The 20,364-nt window shown below is 42.9% G+C and overlaps 1 protein-coding gene across 2 annotated transcripts in view; it reads right to left on the bottom strand.

Annotated features, from left to right (window-relative positions):
* The window catches only part of PNPT1 (polyribonucleotide nucleotidyltransferase 1), a 58,359-nt gene that overhangs the window by 8,597 nt on the left and 29,398 nt on the right, over positions 1-20,364 (bottom strand). For both annotated transcript variants that reach the window (XM_053246382.1, XM_053246391.1), the window contains exons 14-25: positions 17,671-17,741; positions 17,206-17,242; positions 12,689-12,755; positions 12,504-12,593; positions 11,504-11,557; positions 11,284-11,393; positions 7,106-7,177; positions 5,769-5,832; positions 3,988-4,071; positions 2,049-2,132; positions 1,428-1,534; positions 989-1,044 (exon numbers count right to left, since the gene is read on the bottom strand). In XM_053246382.1, the coding sequence (XP_053102357.1) occupies positions 989-1,044; positions 1,428-1,534; positions 2,049-2,132; positions 3,988-4,071; positions 5,769-5,832; positions 7,106-7,177; positions 11,284-11,393; positions 11,504-11,557; positions 12,504-12,593; positions 12,689-12,755; positions 17,206-17,242; positions 17,671-17,741 (896 nt within the window). The remainder of the gene's footprint in view (positions 1-988; positions 1,045-1,427; positions 1,535-2,048; positions 2,133-3,987; positions 4,072-5,768; positions 5,833-7,105; positions 7,178-11,283; positions 11,394-11,503; positions 11,558-12,503; positions 12,594-12,688; positions 12,756-17,205; positions 17,243-17,670; positions 17,742-20,364) is intronic.

The following is a 20,364-nucleotide window of genomic DNA, read 5'->3' on the forward strand; positions in this document are numbered from 1 at the left end:
TTGGATGGACAACACTGGGTTCCTTCCGTTGCCCAACATTCTCTGCCCAACTTCAAATGTTGGCAACAAATATTGAGTGAATGTCAGGTGGCGGAGGGAACCAGGCATACTTAACATTGGCAGCTTGAGACAATAAAATGTGCTCAGCCTCTGGTTTGCACCAGAACTGCACACTCACCAGGAACACCCGGTTCACTCCTACTTATGTTCTGAGGGTTGTCTGAACCCACCCACCTTCTCTTTGAACTTTTAATTCAATTAAGATTATCTACAAGCTACCAGCCTTATACCAGATTTCTTAAATAACTAGCCGACCCCGCACAGAGCATCTGTGTGCTCTTTGTGGCCAGTGGTTACCTCTCCCCCGCACTTATGCCCCAGTCTCCGCTTCCTAACCATGGCCGGTCCGTGCCAGGCCCAGCCGCCTCTCCTCCCCACCGCTACTTCTGCCCTCACCCCCCCCCACTTCCTTTCCCTCCTCCTGGGCCTTGCCTCTGCTGCCGGGCTGGGCCTGCCACCACCTCTTTTCTCCGCGGCCGGCCCGCCACAGCCACCAATCCTCCTGGGTGCGTTTCAGCCAATCAGGCACCTCCGCTGCCCAGCCAATCAGTTGGGAGCCAGGACGCACATTCCATGGCACACCCAGGAGAATTAATATAATAGATCAACTCACTAGTTAACAATTGAGATTTATTTAGAAATCTAAAGGAAGTTAGTTATATTTCTATACTGCTCAAAAAACATTAATTAAAACAAGATAAATGATAATGGTTGTTACAAGTTGTTAGAACAGCTCACCAGCTTCAGGCTTCCCCTTTTATTTTTGAATATACACATCTACTCAGCTAATTTTTTTTTTTACATAAAATAACTGAAAGAATATTTTCACTAATTGTGCGTGTATGTACGTATGTATACATAAATATATATAAAATACACAAAACACACTGTCAAACCTGATTAGCTTCAGAAGCCGAGTTTTGCTCACCTCAATTCTGTTATTGTGGCTGTATAAATAGCTCCAAATTCCAACTGATAGTCTTGCTATTGGGGTTGGGGGGCAAGAAGAGAGAGACAGAATGAAGGAATATACTGGTTAAGATCCAAAGAACAACAAAACTAGTTCTACACAGCTCAAATGGCCTAGTATACAAAGATGAGTTTCAAAAGCTGTTTGTTGTATGGGGGGTACAGTATGGGCTCCTGCTGCAACCTGCCCCCCACCCACTCAAAATTCACACTGGCCACTTATAAGCCTTTCACTTGCTTACAGTAGCCCTTTGGATCCTGGCCATTCCATTTTATTTAAACATTATAGGCAATCCTGCCCAAAGAGCTTAAGGCCATAGAAATGGTTATACAAAAGAAATGGATCCCCTGAAGAGCAAACAAAATATATGACTAAAATTAATAAAACATGCCCTTACATCATCTTTGCAGATTTCGGTAATAAATTCTCGTGCTTCATGCATAGCAGCTGGTGTTGGAGCAAACACAGAAAATGTCTCTTCATCCATTTGGCTAACAGTGACCCCTTGGGAATAAGATGTGTTCAGAATTAACACCAAACTGGTTTTGCACAGTAGATTTTTAGCTATTTACAGTAGCTTATAATGCAACTTTGCACTAAAGTAATGCAAACTTGACACCCCAATCTCTTACCCATGGCTAAGAAACTAGACACAGGTTGTAGGACAGCACACCCCATTTTGTTGACAGCATGAATTTCTCCCACACTGTTCACCTGGCAAAATATCAGCCAGGCCTCCCATCTTTACCAGGATTTCAAAACAATTAGCTAGAGGAAGCTGTCACCAGCTGCAGAAACTATAGGCAGACCCTTCTGCGCTAGACTCCACTTATACCACATGAGTATTTTGTATGACAGCCCCTAGCCTTGCACATGTGGCATCGGTGGAATGTAGTTTGACCTATTTCTTTCTCTGTGCTTCTACATCTGCAGAGATGCTTTTACAAATATATGAACTGGTGAGCACACAATAAAAATTAACACCGTGACTGAATATATGCAAAGCAAGATGGCTCACCTGTTCCAGCTTGAAGTTTCTTTAAATTATAACCTCCGGGACCTACAAATCTTGCTCTTTTTGATAATGGCACTTGAATGGTTTCTGAAATGCAGAACATTCAAGTCACAAGCATGCTCTGGTAAAAAAGACCAAGTTTTTGTCAAATTCTAAAGTTATCTACATATAAAGTCAGAATCCCCCCTCCCCCACAATCTATCAAGTCTGTCAGATAATGAACTTTTCTGTCAATTTTTCCAACACATATGGGGAAAATGCTATATTGCAAAATCTTGCATTTTGCCTATGCAACTCGTGCATGTCGAGATGCAAAGACGCTATAATATTAAAAGCAACAAAGATATCACTACCTTATGGGACCCTTGTAAATAGGTTATTGGCCTACACTACACACAAATATATTTTTTGTGTAGAAGAGCCAGCGTGGTGTAGTAATTGTGTAGTAATAATTGTGTATTGGAATGGTGGGAGTTGTAGTTCAAAAACAGCTGGAGGGCCAAGGTTCCCCACCCCTGGTGAAGTGGTTAGAATGCTGGACTAGGACCAGGGAGACCCGAGTTCAAATCCCCATTCAGGCATGATACTTGCTGGGTGACTCTGGGCTAGTCACTTTTCATTCAGCCTAACCTGGGCTCCTTGGAGGAAGAGTGGAATATAAACGTATGTATGTATAAATACATACATACATACATACCCGCAGTTTGAAAGTAGTATCAATTTGCTTACAATCTTCCTCCCTACCTGGTCACTTGTAGACAATTCTTCCTTGTCACAGATGACAGTTCAGTAACTGTTTACAAGTCTGCATGTTTAGCTGACTGAGTAAAAGAGCAGCAAAGTAAGTGCTGCCACACTCATCACCAAAAGAATATAAATCAGGACAGATGTTCTTCTAAGGTCATCTAGTGTAATACAACCCAGGGAAAGTTGTATTGCATTGAGTTCAATGTACTTTCCAGCACAGGCAATAGTCTAACATCAGGATCCATTTTAAGTGCTGACTTGAAACATGGGACTCTCTAATTTTGTTCTGCCATATGTCAGTTTTTCTTCTCTCCTCTTCCTCTTCATTTTTCATCATTCTTTCTCTTGCTCTGTCCCACCCCACCTGCCCTTGCATTCCCATACATCTTTTTCTCCCAAGCACATGCCAATTCACCAGTTGGATCAATGGCCTAATAACCTTACTGGTCCACCCTGACATAAGACTGTGTATGACATATCTAGAAAACTTGGCATGCCTCCTTCCACATTTTTCACCCTCCTGAATCCAGCAAGAGAAGCATTTGTGCTCTCCATGCAAAACATGGGTACTAATAGGAATTGACGCGCAATAATAGCCAGACTCCAAGAAAAGTCACAAATGCACAGCTACCAGTTATGGGCTGTGATTTTCACCAACATTCTTAGGAACATAGGAAGCCGGAGTCAGACTATTGGTCTGTCTAGCTCACTACTGTCTACACCAGGGGTTCTCAATGTTGGCTTCTCTCCAGATGTTATTGCACTTCAACTCTAATAATCCCCAGCCCCAGTGGCCTTTGGTTGAGGATTGTGGGAGATGAAGTCCAATAACATCTGGGGACCCAACGTTGAGAAGCCCTGGTCTACAGAGACTGGCAGCAGCTTCTCCAAGGTTGCAGGCAGGAACCTCTCTCAGCCATATCTGAGATACGAGATACGAGGGTGGGAACTTGGAACCTTCTGCATGCAAGCCCACAGATGCTCTTCCCAGAGCAGTCCCATCCCCTAAGAACAGCCTCTAATATCTTATACTGCTCACACATGTAGTCTCCCATTCCAATGCAAACCAGGGCAGACCCTGCTTAGCAAAGGGAACAATTAATACAGCAATGGACCAGCCATCCTCTTAAAGGCAGGTTTTCCAAATCTGAAGAGATGAGCCCTCACAAACACAGTTCAGTGCGAATGTCATTACCTACAAGGGGTCCATTCTCTTTTCGGCTTGCTCTGGGTTTTGCAATGGTCTTGTTCATAATTTGCAAGATCTCTCTCTTTGCCACTACAGGAGAAGTAAAACGTTTCCAGTTTAAATATAGAATGATCATTACAATTCTTTTTTAAAACAAAACGTTCAGTTACAGGGAGGGAAAGCTGCCTCTCTTTCATAATGCTTCTAACATGACTAATCTAGGAAACCTTTTGCCCTGCTGCACCACGAAGAGGGCTCGAGGCAGTCTTGGGTAGCGATATTGTTAAACTAAAAGCAGATTTGTTTCCAGTCTTGTGCTTCACAAGGACATTTGGAAGGCAGAAATGCATATTATGCACACACCCAGATCTTGTGTCCAGCTCTGGGTATTATTTCCCATGCATTTTAAAAGCTTCCCATCTCTCCAGTTGAAAGATATTGCAACATTTGCAAGAACTGTCACTGCTGTGCAATAATACAAATTTGGACTGTTCTGTTTTTGTGTTGGGACACTAAGCTTTTGTCAGTGTTTTGATGACAATGCATTTATGTGACTTTGTGTGTTGGTTCTTTATTATCAAAGCACATAACCTAGTAAGGTTAATCATAATTTATCCTCCCACTGCATCTACATAACAGGTCTCCAAATGTTCTATCGGAGGAGAAACACAGGGAAAAAACTGTTAATTTATTTCAGCAAATTCTTTGCTTAAAATCAGTTACTTAGCCGCAAAGAACTATTTGCTTAAGAGGTGTTGTTTTTAAACAAACAAGTTAGCAGATGGAAGTACAGCAGAAGTGTTTCCTAAGAGCACTCAGGAAGACCCATGCTTCTTTTTCTAGAAACAGAAAGCATCCTGGGAGGAGGTGGCAGCGGCGATGGGCTGGACTGGCCGGCTGGAGGAGGCAGCAGCAATGGGCTGGCCTGATGGGGGAAAGCAGCAGCGGTCAGCAGGAAGAGACGGCGGCCCGGACTGGCAGGAGGAGGCGGCAGCCGCCGGGCCCGCCAGCCAGAAACCATGAGGTGAAGGTGGGAAGATGAAGTGGGCTGGCCAGCCCACCTGCCAAAAAGCACACCGGGGCGGGGGGTGGAGAAGCGGCGGGTGGGGGGGAGCGGCCAGAAAGCCGGGCGTGCCAGAGGTGTAGATGCTCCACGCCCGGCCCACCTAGTGAAAAAAACCACCTCTAAATTAAAACTATAAACTTAAAGCCTGACTAAACAGGTATGTTTTTAGGTCCTTCTTAAAAACAATCTGAGAAAGGGAAACTAAATTTCGTTAGGAAGTTTATTCCATATACCTGGGACAGGAAATTTAGTAAGTTTAGGAGGGTTGTGACTTTCTAGGCTGGTGTATGTACATTCCATACTCTCCATATCCATCAGTGGTTTAATCAATTCCATACTCGCCAACATTTCAAGGATGAAAACAGGGACAAGCTTGTAACACGTCTATTTTCATATCCATGAACACTGTGCAAGCCACTCTAAACCCACATTACACATGACTGACAAGGAGCAAGTAACAAAACAAGGACAGTCCCTGGTAAATAGAGTCAGTTGGAGTGTATGCCATTACAGCAACTTTCATTTAGAAATTGTAACTAGACAGACTGCCTCTGCAACCTCAAAGAAAGCTGAGCCTAGCAGGGACAAAGTAGTGGACACAAACAAGAGATCTATATCCTGCTCTGATCTAAAGCGGGCCGAGGGCTGACCTTCATGGGACAAAACCAAAATAGCACAGAAATGAGCCAATGACTGAGAACCATGGGCTCTATGCACTCACCTGTGGCTTGCTGAATAGCTTCCATTACAATTTTTAGAGGTATCCCTGGAAGCTTGATATCAGCCTAATAATGCACAAATGAAAAATTAAAATCATTTAAATATTCCAGCGGTAAATTCACCTGGGATTGTTTGTCCATACAATACAATACAATGGTCAGTGTTGATGCAGGTTTTCTTTCTTTCTCTTTCTTTTTAAAATCTAATATCCCAGGAAACTGGTGCAGAAACATTGTATTTAGTGAAGGCATGATTTAACTTGGTTGGCTGGTTCTGTCCATCTATACACAGACAGTAGCTCTGGTAAAAACTCAAGGGTTTTGATGGCACTTTAAGTAGACCAATAGGATGAGCTCCACAGGTGAAGGCCAATCAGTTTAAAATGTTACAACTGGATTGTGATTGGCTGGGTCTCACTGGACATTCTGTGAGGAGGGGCCTTTGAACTTCCTCAGGGTCAGTTTAGTCTGTTGTCAGTTTATTGATTGAATGATTGATTGATGGTTAAATTTATATACTGCCTTTCATTAAAACAATCCCAAGGCAGTTTAAAGCAAAATTTAAAAACAAGATTGTAAAAAAGACACAATTAAAATATTAAGCTAAAAATACAAAACAAGTCTAATTAAAAAATTTAACACACAAGCATAAAAGCAATACTTTGAAGTGGAGGTGCTGAAAAAAGGAAATGCATGGAAGAGCTGAAGGAAGACATTTGTTTATTTAAAACATTTATGTCCCACCCCTCCTGTACAATACTGCCCAGGGCTGCTCACAAAGACAATAAGACAGATAAAAATACAAAATTAATAACATTCGGTTGAACTAGATCCAATTAAAATCAGATAATTAAAAACTTACTGGGACAGACAGAGAATAAAAAACAAAAAAGCCTCTCTAAAAAGACAGGTTTTCAATTGTTTCTTAAAATCCCAGAGGGAGGAAGCATGGCGAAGCTTGCTTGGGAAGACAAGAACTCAGGGAAGAGAGCTTGAGGGCAGAAACTTTGCAGCTGATCGTCGGCTGAGGGGGAGGAGAAAGTGCAGTGAACCTTCTCCCACATAAATGTTACTTTGCTTTTTAAAAACCTAAAGCCCTGTGAATAACTGGGGCTAAACACATGTCCATGCCTTATTACCACCTGTTACAGTAGAGCCCCCCACCTGCCCCCCCCCCCCAGTGAATTTGTATTTAGGCTAAATCGAGGTTGGTGGCAGTCAACCACTGTTGAGGTTGTATGAACTAGAAAGCAGTGTCAGGAGGGTTTAGGACGGCAAAACCCTTCACAATACCAGTAGTGCCATATTTCAAGAACTATCCCAGAAATAACACGGCTACCTGTAAAGCAGTTATTCCTTTATTCGTTCCAGCCATCTTGAAGTCCATATCACCATTATAGTCTTCTATTCCCTGCAAAATAAGTAAATTCCAATTGTCTCCCAAAGCTGCAGAGGTGGTATCACTTGACCTAAAAGCCTTTCTGCTATGATCTTGAACATATTAGATGGATGGAAGTTCTACAGCAAATGGTGGATTCATTAATGATAGCAACCTTGAAGCCCATGCTCACATCACCACTGTGGGGGGTGGGAGGGAGGGGAGAGAGGGAGAGCGCAAGCAAGCGCGGGGTGTGGGCTCTCGGGTTCTCCCAACAGTACCCCACAAACTATGGTTTTGTGGTCTCTATGGCGAAAGTAGAGCTTTTTTGGGGGGGTGAAGCATCGGGGTACCCCTGACCCCAATAGGGGAGGTTCGTTGGGCGGATGGAGCCCAATAATCAGCCCAGACGAGAGGACTTAAGATCAAAGTTTTATTTGCCCTTAAGTATTTCTGCAAGTGTAATTACAGACTTTGAGCACAAATAGGCAATAAGCTTAAGGCTAAGCCAATGAAGATGCTGAGAATTCCTTTGGAGAGAACTAGCTCCAGCAAGAGAAGTGCAATGCCCAAATTTCCAAAGAAACAGTAAACATTAAAAACAGCTTAAGACGTTAATGTACACATTTAGCGTGATGTTGGGGTTAATGGGAGCTCACTAAAAAATGTTCACGACACCACTTCACATGAAAATGTACATTATAAAGGAATTTTGCATATCTGCCCAGTCAACATCCATGGGCAATTTAAACAGGTTGCTTACCTGTAACAGGTGATCTTTCTGGTGATCCATGTCCACTAACAACCTGGGTTCTGCACCTGCACAGTGATCCTTGAGGAATAATTCAAAGCTCCTAGAGGTGCTCTTCAGTTCCGCCGCATCGTACAACCATTATTTTTGGCAGGAGAGCACCTTTCTCCTCAGTTCCTGATCACTGTTGTAATAAGCCAAGAAGAATGTCCATAGATGGAGTCAGGTAAGTCACTATAACTGTGGAGGTATCCTAGCAGTGCGGTAGGCCAGGAGGGTGTTGTGCGTGGACATGGATCACCAGGGAAAAAAACCACCTGTTACAGGTAAGCAGCCTGTTTATCTTTGAGGTGATCCATGTTCCCTCAAAACCTAGGTGATTAACAAGCTCATCAGGATGGAGGTGGAACTAGGATACTGGTTATGAGTACTTTTTTTGAGAACCACCCGACCAGGTTGGCCTCCACTGCTGAACGGATGTCCATAGCATAGTGCTTGACAAAAGGTAGGTCCGAAGACCACATGGCCACTTTGCAAATATCCTTCATGCTGATGCCAGACATGTGAGCTGCCGGCGTGGCCATGGCTCTGGTAGAGTGTGCTCTGATCTTCGGGGGCGGGGGGGAGGTTGACCTCCAATTTGTTGAAGCACAGGAAGGTAAGCTCCACAAGCCAATGAAATAATCTTTGCCTAGAGATAGGGCGACCCCTGTTTTCTCCATTGTAAAAGACCAAATGCTTGTTTGATCGTCTGAAAACATTAGCTCTACTTAGGTAATAAAGGAGAGATCTTCTCATGTCCAGACTAAGAGTGCATAGATTGTGTTCCAGAAGGGTGGATGAGTTCTGGAAGAAAGTAAGTAACTTACTTTGGTGCAGAATGATGACAATGCTCCCTCCAATAGCGAGTAGGGGAGCAACGTGGAGTCACTTTAGCAGGTGAAGTGGATGGTGTTCTGGGAGCTTGCATAGATTTAGAATCATCACCACCGTCCAGGCATGAAGGTGAAAGCCTTTAAAGGTTGACCCCAACAGGTTGCTAATAGAAGATCATGGGAGAGATTCAAGGTTTCTAGAGGTGGATTTGTTCCCTGATATTGGAGATAACTCCCTTGAAGACTGATGCTCTTTGTCAGGAGAGTCATGTAGAAGGCGAGCTGGGAGTGATTTAATGACAATAGGTGAAGGAACCCTAGATGCAGGATTTTGTGGAGTAGTCAGTTTTGTGGAGTACCAATATCAAAATGGTAGTTGTGACGAAGGTAGTCGATGAGTGAGGTGAGGTTGACTTTGAAGTTGAAGACGATGTTGGACACAGAAGCAATGTCAGAATAATGACAGTCGGGCCCAACTTTGGTGTTACTTGCAATGTTGACGTGTCCAGTGTCAAGGGTAGAGATCCCTTGTAAATCCCTTACGCATTAGACAGCGAAGGGTATGAGGCGACACCTTCGACTTTGATGTTGTAGAAGGCTTTGACTTTGTTTATGTCGCAGAGGTAGAGCAAGTTTGGTGATGCTTCGGGCTCAATGATCTATAGCATTCATGTTCGTTTCTCTTGTGGTGGCGGTGTTGAGTGTCAACGTCAATTGCCATGGGTTTCTTGAAAGTCATGTCCCCATGGTCTCTATGAGAAGGGGCTTGAGGAGAAGATGTGGTGGCTGTTGCCGAAGTTGCCTTTGATCACGAAGGATGGTGGACAGCTGATTCCAAAGTTGCTCATGGTCCCGATGAGTGGCTGTCACCTGACATCAACGCTGTTGACGGGCCCAGATAATTCACCATAGGTGTTGGTGGTCGAAGTATGGTCTCGTAAAGGGTCGCTGTCAAGTGAAGTTCATGGCTCTTCTTAGTTTTCCCAGAAAAGGCCCAATAAATTCTACAGGCATTGACATTGTGCCCTTCGCTAAAACAAATTAAACATTCATTGTGTTTATCTGATGGGGGGTAAAGCACACCCGCAGGAGGTACACTTAAAAATTTTTTTTTATTTCCCAGCGACAAAAAGGGGTGAGAAGGAGAAAAGCCGTGAAATAAATTGTAGTCAAAACCTGAAAATCACTGGGGAGAAAAGGTCTGAGGGGAAAACCAAAGAATAGTCCGGAAAACCAGTTAAGAGTCAAGCCGAAACACAATGCTGAAGAAAGCTGAGGAATGAGGAAAAGTGGAGATAATCCTTCCTGCTGCGAGCAGCGTGGTGAATGAGAAGGAACTGAGTGCTCTCTTGTCGATAATAATGGTTGCACCACGGACGCAATTCAGAGCCGAAGAGTGCCTCTAGGAGCTTTGAATTCTTCTGCAAGGATCACTGCGCAGGCACAGAACCTAGGTTGTGAGGGAACATGGATCACCTCAAAGACCAATCAGTTACTGTGCACATTTGCCAGCTGAAGTATATATTTTCCAAGTGGGAACTGTACTAAATGTAGGAATTGTCAGGTGGAAGCTCTGTATTGGTGGCCCTCATTATCCACAGGGGTTCCGTTCTTGCCTACAACTGCAGATAACGAAACCATGGATAACGAGACCTTAACCCTATGGAGATGGGGTTTAGGTTCCTAGAAGTAAAAAAAGCCGTAAATAAATGGGGAGGAGGCATCCATAAAAGCACCATACCATTCTCTTCAGGTCTTCAGCTGTGCAACAATGATCACCCCGCCACAATTTTCCATGAAAATTGGAGGAGGGAGGGGTTGACAAAAGAGTCACAAAATGGCTCCATTCAGCAAAATGGTGGCCAGAAATGACATCGGAAATAATTTCCGGCCACCCAGGAACGGCGGATAGGCAAATTTTTACTATTTTTTGAACCGCATATAATGAGGTTGGGTCTTCATCGCCTGACCGTGGATATGCAAAACTGCAGGTGCCAGGGCCACCCATATTGTAAGCAGGAAGCATATAAAGTCTCTTTGTTCAATCCACATTCTCTGATTTCCATGGTGACAACAGCTAGTTTATATAGCAGTTTTATAAAGTTCAAAGCGCTTCAAACACATTATGTTGAAACTCTGTAAAGTAGGCCAATAATATTAACCCCATACTTCAGACAGAGAGGGGGACTAAAGCTCAGAATGGCTTCTTTAAAGTCACACACTGAATTCATTTCAGGAGAGAGAATTGGGAACTTTTTCGTTCATAGTGACTCAGACAACTCTACACCAGTGTATTGATGTAGCAATATGCAAAATCTCCTGTTGCTATGATTTATGCACAGTTAAGCAAAGATATTCAGATCTTCATAATTTATATGGCTCACATAGGAGAGCCTTGCTTAGTGCTCAATTCTCATTATATTAGTGGCAAATCTTGACTCAGCTGTATAGGACAGATTTTCTAGACTGACAAACTCTAACACTGAGAAACAGAAACAGGTAGGAACTCTCACCAGAATGTCTGTTAGCAAGCGGTAATCCTCGAAGTCTCCATTTTTTGTAGAACTAGGTCTGGTAACCAAACCCACAGCAACACCTGCTATAGCAGATGATATTGGGACTCCTAATAATAAAGAATATATATTTCTGAGTTGTGATAGCACCTCCAAGTTGACAAGCTCACTAATCAATGTGTCCAAATATGAATGAGTCTGAATTTTTTGGACTACATACCTGCATCCATCAGCGCTAAACTCCCACCACATGCGGAAGCCATTGAAGATGATCCTAGAGACAGAAGTTATTACACTAACAATATTTTAACAATCTTATCAATTGTTTTTACCAAAAGCTTCCAAGGCAGCCAATAGTAAAAATCACCACAATTAAGTTAAAATATTAAATATCACTAGCCAATAAAACAGCAGTGGAAGAAACAATAAAAGCAATAGAATAGCAAGAACAAAATCAATCATCTATTAAAAGCTTGGGGAGTATTCAATACTTTTCTTAATTTAAGTGATCTAAATATGAATGTTTCCCAGCAGCATGAACATCTGAACCTGCCCTACAGAATCTGCTCATTGGTTCAGCAAGCTTAATACTGTTTACCCTGGGCAGCTTCACACAAACCACTGCAAGCCAGTAAACCCAGGAAATGTGGGGAACTGGTAGAGCGTGCTTCCAGCAGGCATGACATCTGAAGAACCCATTCAGATCTGGCTCCTGAGCCAGCTGCACAATATTCTTCACACAACCTCACAGAGTTACAGAAGTCAAATGGAAGTTGGGAAAATGTTGGTTGTGGGTTCAGGAACTCGACAAGAACGGCTTCAGAGGTCATGCCCACTGGGAACATGTGTTGCTGGTTCCCCACATTTCCCCGTCAAGTCACCCATTGAGTAGAAGCAGCTTTCCAGCTGCATTTGGAGATGCCAGGGACTGAATCTGGGATCTTCAGCGCTCTAAGCATATGACCTACCACTGAGCTACAGTTCAACTCACCTAGAAATACAATTGTTGACCATCTTTTTATTTTATTAGATATGGGTACTACTGCTTCTAGATGCGAGTTGCACACTATTCCCCCTTCCCCGCTCTGCAAGCTCTGTTGCATTTCAGAAATTTCATCCTTCTGCAGCATAACATCGACTGGAGATTTCCTAATGCTGTTGACCCCTTTTTCTAAAGCCAAAACGCAACAGAAGCAGATTAAAAGAAAAGAAGTCAATACCATTGGACTCCAATACTTCTGAAGTAACCCTTATCGTGAAAGGGAATTCACTGGGAATCACTGGCTTCAATGCTTTCTCCGCAAGTGCACCTACAGGTAAAAGGTTATGCCATGAAGACAAGCAATATTTGTTGTCTCCCCCCGCCCCCCAGTGCAAGTGTTCAACTTCTTCAGCTGTTATTTACCATGGCCAAGTTCTCTTCTGTTTATGCCTGTAACTTTACCGATCTCATTTGTTGCATATGGAGGGAACTGCAAAAGGGCAAAATTTCCATTTACAAAAGTGAGTATAATACATTCTCCTAATAGTTGGCATTCATCTTAAAGCAAAGCCCATGGAATTCACCCAGTATAAAAATATGCAGACTATGGAACACAATGAATCACTTGCAGATTTAATAATCTACTCTTTAGAATTTAAAAAAGATCATTATCTATTGAAAATAGTTCGTTCAAAATTTTTAGTCACATTTTCAGTGACTCACTTCTACCATAAAAAAAAGCTCAGTCCTATGCACGCTTAATTCCAATGGATGGTCTTAAGCACACTCCACTCTGTATAGTTTCAGGATGAACAGTTACATTATAATACCAAGTGAAGATAATGTCAGATATTTGCCCATTAAACAATATACAGAACACTACATAAGGAGTTTGAATCAATGCATTGTTTAAAACCTTGAAAGCCTTTCAGGACTTCCCATTTATATTTCAAAGTAGAAATGATTTTTTAAAAAAATCAAAGGGCCAATTCACCAATTTATTTATTTATCACATTTCTATACCACCTGATATAGACATCTCTAGGTGGTGTATAAAGTTAAAATAAATATAAAAACCATATAAAATAGTTAAAAATTCATAAACCAATCTCTGTGAATAAAAACATTAACATTTATACACCACCATCTCTAGGTGGTGTATAAAGTTAAAATAAATATAAAAACCATATAAAATAGTTAAAAATTCATAAACCAATCTCTGTGAATAAAAACATTAAAATTTAAATTTTAGTTAAAAGCCTGGGAAAACAGGTACATAGAGAGAGTCTTTGTAGAAGCAAGCAGAGAAGGAGATGCTCTTATTTCAACAGGGAGTGTATTCCAGAGCCCCAGGGCAGCGACAGGGAAGGTCAGATCTCGAGTCACCAAACAAGCCAGCGGCCACCCTAATCGTATCTCTCCAGATCATCTTAAGAAGTGACAGCGTTCATGACAGAGAAGGCGGTTGCACATGGGTACACGCTTACACATTTTTTGATGTCTGATCAGTTAATTGGAGATTCCGCTCAGGTTGAATCAGGACAGTCCCACTCTGAATGCAGGTGTGCACACACATTGCCTTGATACTGCCACCCAGAACAAAACTCATTCCACACACAGATGAAAAAAGTTAGAGAGAACACTCCCCGGGACCAAGTCTTTGAGGGCTTTATAGGTAGTAACAAGCACTTTGTATTTCGTTCGGAAACATATCAGCAGCCAGTTCGACTCTGTCAAAATCAGTGGTATATGGTCTCTTTGGGTTGACCCAGAGATCAATCTGGCTGCCGCATTCTGTATCAAATGTAATTTCCGAACTACGTACAAAGGCAGCCCCAAGTAGAGTGCATTACAGTAGTCAAGCCTAATGATTACCAGCATGTTTATCACTGTTTTAACGTCATTTACCTCCAGAAATGGACTATCTGGCATATCAGCCAAAGCTAATAAAAAGCACTCCTGTCCACAGCCTCAATCTGAGAAACCAGGGAGAGTTTGGGATCCATCACTCCCAGACCACATGCCTGATCTTTCAGGAGAAGTGTAACCCCATCCATAACAGGCAGATCTAAACCATCTCTCATGTTCCGACTCCCTACAGTCAGTATCTCCATCTTATTTGGATTCAGTCTCAGTTTATCCCTCATCCAGCCCATTATTGCCTCCAGGCAGGCATTTAAGGGGGTTATGCCATTTCCTGATGAAGTTGGCAAGAAGTAGAAGATGTGGGTGTCATCAACATATTGATAACTCCCTACACCAAACCTCCTGATGATCTCTCCCAGCTGTTTCATGTATATGATAAACATTGTCTTCTTAATCAGAGAATATGTGAAAAACAAGCACTCATATCTGTATAAGCTGTCCAATGGAGAACCAGTGACCAATGTAGGCTGCAGAGCGCTTTTAGCAATTGTGTCTCTGTGAATAGTATTCTGCACCTTTGGAAGGGTCAGATCTCTACTGCTATTGCACATTAACTCCATGCTTAAGCTTCCCCACTTGCAGCCTCTGATTGCAGCTGCTCTTCCCTGAGCAGAGAAATGGGCCAACTTTCCTCCAGCTGACAAAATTTTATCAGGAGGAAGAGAGTCGTCCCATTCACTGGGTAAGGGGAGAACAGCTGCCACCAGAGTGAACACACATGGCTCTGAGTGTATCAACAGCAGTTTTCTTCTTTCCTAGAATGCAAGGCAACAGGTGAGCAGAAGAGGAGAGGGCTGTTCCTCCCTATGCTCTTTCAGGTATCTCTCCTTTTTAAGCAGATAAAAAGGGCACAATAAAGTCCCTCTTTGCCTTTTCTGCCCTCTGAAAATACAGGCAAAGAGTGACTATTTATGGTACTTACTGGCCAGTTTTCTATTTCAAGAGTACAGTTGTCCCTCGCCAACCCTGAGGGTTCCGTTCCTGGAAACCCTTGCAGTTGGCAAGTTCATAGTAGGTGAGATATGGACTTGTGTGGGAAATAGGGATTAGGGGAATTGTGATGAGAAAAGTACCTGAAAATAAAGGAAAAAATAGAGAAACCGCCCCCTGATCCCCGGAAATGAACCCCTGACCCCCACAAATGCCCCCCTGAACCCCACAAATTCCCCTTTGACTCCCAGAATTGTGTCCCAGAATGACTCTCCTGGCCCCCAGAATGACCCCCCCCAACCCACCCAATTTTTTAAAAAAATGGCACCAAACTTTGAATACTTCGGTCGCAGTTGGAGAGGGTGGTGAAATTTCCCAATCGCAGATACTCAAATCCATGGTTGTGAAACTCACGGTGCACCAAGCAAAATTTATATCATAAAACCATAAGATAAAATAACCTTCTTGAAACAGAATCAACCTATTACAATCCGGTTTAATCTCAAAGAAAAAAAAGTGCTAAAAGTACAGGACTGATAAGAAACAGCCACAATTCCATTTTATCATACAGCAAGTCTTCCTTATAGGAGTTCTGCACCACTTTGCACAAACCTTCAAGCCCCAGAAAAAGCCTTCAGACATAAACATATTTTACCCACCCACCCGCAAAAGGCAACGTGGGAATCAGCACTAAATTTTAAGTTTTGGGACCTGATGTATGATCTCCAATTGAGAATTGACAGAGTGCGTGTGACTCTGTTGCTCCTTTTGGATCTCTCAGCGGCTTTCGATACCATTGACCATGATATCCTTCTGGGTTGTCTGAGGGAGGTGGGATTAGGGCAAACTGTTCTACAGTGGTTGTGTTCCTACCTCTCTTACAGATTCCAGATGGTGTCGCTTGGAGATTGTTGCTCTGCAAAGCGGGAGTTAATGTATGGAGTTACACAAGGTTCCATACTGTCTCCAGTGCTTTTTAACATCTACATGAAACAGCTGGAAGAAATCAACAGGAGATTTGATGCAGGGTGTTGTCAAAATGACATCACCCAAATCTATTTCTCCATATCAACTTCATTCGGTAATGGCATAACTTCCCTAAATGCCTGCCTGGAGGTGGTAATGGGCTGGATGAGGGATAACAAACTGAAATTGAATCAAAATAAGACAGAGGTAGTGACTGTGGGAGGTCAGAACTTGAGAGATGGTTTAGATCTGCCTGTTCTGGATGGCATTGCACTTCCCTAGAAAGAACATAACTTGGGAGTGCTCCTAGATCCAAAACTCTCTCTGGTCTCTCAGGTTGAGGCATTGGCCAGGGGCACTTTTTATCAGCTTTGGCTGATATGTCAGCTATGCCCACGTATGGAGGAAAATGATCTTAAAACAATGGTACATATGCTGGTAACCTCCAGGCTTGACTACTGAAATGCTCTCTATGTGGGGTTGCATTTGTACATAGTCCGGAAATTATAGTTGGTCAGCAGCCAGGCATATGGTCTTCGGGATAACCCCCAGAGACCATATAACACTAATCTTAAGAACTGCACTGGCTGCTGCTATGTTTCCAAACGAAATACGAAGTGTTGGTTATTACCTATAAAGCCCTTAACGGCTTGGGTTCAGGGTATTTAAGAGAGTGCCTCCTTTGTTATGAACCCTCCCACCTATTAAGCTCATCTGGAGAGGTCCAGTTACTGCTACCACCAGCTCGTGTGGTGGCTATCTCGGAACTTGGCCCTCTCTGTGGCTGCCCCAAGGCTCTGGAATGCACTCCCTGTAAAAACCAGTTTCTCCACTTTTAGCTGTTTTTAAAAAACCCTTAAGACGCACCTGTTTTCTCAGGCTTTTAATTAATTTTAATTGGTTTTATATATAAAAAGTTAATCATTTTAACTCGTGTTTATATGTATTGCATTTTTAATTTATGTACACTGCCTAGGGATGCACGACAGGTGGTATAGAAACATGATAAATGAATAAAAATAAGTTTTAGAATAATTAAATGATTAATCAATCATTAATCTAATGATTAATCATAGCTGCTTAAAAAAGCTCAAGTGACACAAAGCAAATTATCATACCTCATAATGGAGCATAAAGTTTTTCTCTTTTATTCCACTAAAAATAGAAATAAGTGTTACATATAACTAGATGAGCAACACATTAATAAATCTATTAGTATTTTTAATAAGACTCCCATCAGCAAGCTCTCTCTTAGGAATGTTTTTGACTGGCTTTTGACGACTGTGTTTTATAATATGTTAAATTACTTCCGTCTCTCCTTTAGCCATATATTTTTGTGAGACTGTTTCCCCCCAGTATTAGTATTTTAAATGGTGTGAGCAGCTATTATATTTTTGGAGAAATATAGCACATCCATTGTTAATAACAGTTTGAGTTAGCTGGCTTGCAAAGTACCAGCTAACTTCATTGTCTTGAAGATCACGGATACAAGATCCTATAGAGCCAAATCATAAGGCTTAATTTGTAACAAAACCAGAGTTGATGGCGATGGGTGTGAGGGGAGAAGGGAAGACTGCATATACCTTATAGCTGTTGTGATAACGTCAGATTTCACACTTGATTCCAGTGAATCAAATGTAACCGTACAGAGAACCTAGAACAAAATAAAAATATTGTGTAAATATTGCTCGGTTTTTGTTAGAGGGGCTGTATTAAGTGGTCACAAACATCTAACAGCAATTCACAGAAAAATATTTCTAAACCGAATGAGACAGCATTGTACTAAGTGTGGATAAATACTTGCAACGTTATCAGAGAGGACTCATGGGCCTGCAGAAAGGTTCTGCTGACCTGCTTCTCCACTGCTCCCCTTGCCCTTTCAATTTCTTCTGGCAGTGGCGGCGGGGGCTAGAATCCTGTGTCCTGTGCATCAGAGGTCCTGCAATTACTGTCTACTACCACCACCACTCATAATGGGTGGTGAAACTGAGTGTTACAGATGCTGTGCATTTGTCCAGAACATTCTGCATGGACTGTTGACTTCACTAGTTCAGACAAATGCAGGCCCACTTTGGGCTGCTGTGTTGTAGCAGTGCCTGCACTATGTGGCCCGAGCCTTCCCCTCACTCAGTACTGGCAGAGCAAAAGCTCTGAATGCAGAAGGCTCCAACCCAGAGTTCAGTCCCTGGTATCTCTAGGGAAGGCCACCAACCAGAATAAGCAATACTAGGCTAAATGGACCAGTGGTCTGACTTCACGTAAGGCACCTTCTTGTGTCTATAGACACTGAGAATTAGCTATATTTTTATCCCACCCTTTCCCCAAAGCAGACAAGGAAGCATATATGGTTCTCTCTCATCCTCATAACAATCCTGTGCAGCAGAGTTTGGGCTGAGAAATAGAATGACTGGCTCAAGGTAACCTACTAAAACAGGGCTGAACAATTCCCAGGTACCAGCTCATCATGACACCTGGAAATTTAAGTGTGGTACCTGAGCCAGGTGATTGACAGATGTGACCACAAGAAGCATAAGCAAGTTATTCTTTCCTCTTCCTGGTCATGTCCATCTGGTGCAGGAAACTGCTAGACCAATATGACCAGGAGGAGCAGGAGGAAGAAGAAGCAACCTGTCCCTGCTTTGCTAGCTCCCTCCTCCTGGTCACATCTGTCCATCACCTGCCTAAGCCAAACAGATATGCCCTGGAGGAGGAGGAGAAGAGAGCTGGCAAAGTGGGGAATCTAATCCTCCACGAAATGGAGGGCACTGCTGGTGGCAAGTCTGCCACCCCACAGAGCAGAGGGCAGTTTGGCTCTTAAATTTAGGAAAACCTGTTGAAGCTTGTAACCAACTTAGCAAACAAGCAGGGATTTGAATATGGCTTCCTTCAGTCTAAAACAGTATGTTTTGGCTCCCCTACCCCACCCCTGCAATTAGGGCCTTCTTCAGAGAGAGAAATAAAATCTATATAAAAACATACGACTACTAAACGATGAGACAACATCATCAAAGTTAGCACCCTAACCCCTGCTAACTTGGCAAAGAGGCACCTTTTAATGTGGTGATTCAATTTATTTAGTAGGGGAAGAGTAACTGGCCGTATCCACCACCAGCACAGCACACCCCCAGTACCTCCAGTGACTGTTGCTGGTCTCTATCTTATGTTTCTTTTTTATTGTGAGCCCTTTGGGGACAGGGATTCATCTTATTTATTTATTATTTCTCTGTGTAAATTAATAATAATAATAATAATAATGATGATGATGATGTCACAGCAGCATACACATTACCAGGCCATTAGCTCAACTCAGACCAAGTGCCTGATGAAACTGAAAGCTCTCTGTGACCTTAAATTCAGCACGATAACAGACTGATCACTGCACAAAGGTTGCTGTTGTGCCTCCTTTATATTTATCTCACAATGTGTTAAATATTAACTGAGATAATATTGATATGCATTTGTATCCTGCTTTTCCGCCAAAGGAACATAGGAAGCTGCCATATACTGAGTCAGACCAAAGGTCCTTCTAGCTCAGTATTATCTATACAGGCTGGCAGTGGCTTCTCCAAGGTTGCAGGCAGGAATCTCTCTCAGCCCTATCTTGGAGATGCCAGGGAAGGAACTTGGAACCTTCTGCCCTTCCCAGAGTGGCTCCATCCCCTGAGGGGAATATCTTACAGTGCTCACACATCAAGTTGCCCATTCATAAGCAACCAGGGCAGACCCTGCTTAGCTAAGTGGACAAGTCATGCTTGCTACCACAAGACCAGCTCTCCTCTCCAAGGAGTCCAGAGCAGTGCACATGGTGGTTTATCCTCAAAGACCCTGTAGCAATAGCAATAGCACTTACATTTATATACCACTCTATAGCCGAAGCTCTCTAAGCGGTTTACAATGATTTAGCATATTGCCCCCCAACATTCTGGGTACTCATTTTACCGACCTCGGAAGGATGGAAGGCTGAGTCAACCTTGAGCCCCTGGTCAGGATCGAACTTGTAACCTTCTGGTTACAGGGCGGCAGTTTTACCACTGCGCCACCAGGGGCCCCTGTAAAGTAGGTTAGGCTGAGAGAGAGGTCACTGGCCCACAGTCACCCAGTGAAATCCATCGCTTAGCAGGGATCTGAACTTGGGTCTCTCCAGTCCTTGTCCAACGCCACACTGGCTCTCTAAGGATTGCTTCCAGAGGTGACAACAACTAGACTGGGACGTTTTTGCAACTTGGAAGAATACTGATGCCATTTCCCAATCATTGTCCAGGTTGTCGATGTGTCAC

Source organism: Hemicordylus capensis, chromosome 1 (genome assembly GCF_027244095.1).
Source record: "Hemicordylus capensis ecotype Gifberg chromosome 1, rHemCap1.1.pri, whole genome shotgun sequence".
In the NCBI taxonomy this organism is placed as follows: Eukaryota; Metazoa; Chordata; class Lepidosauria; order Squamata; family Cordylidae; genus Hemicordylus; species Hemicordylus capensis.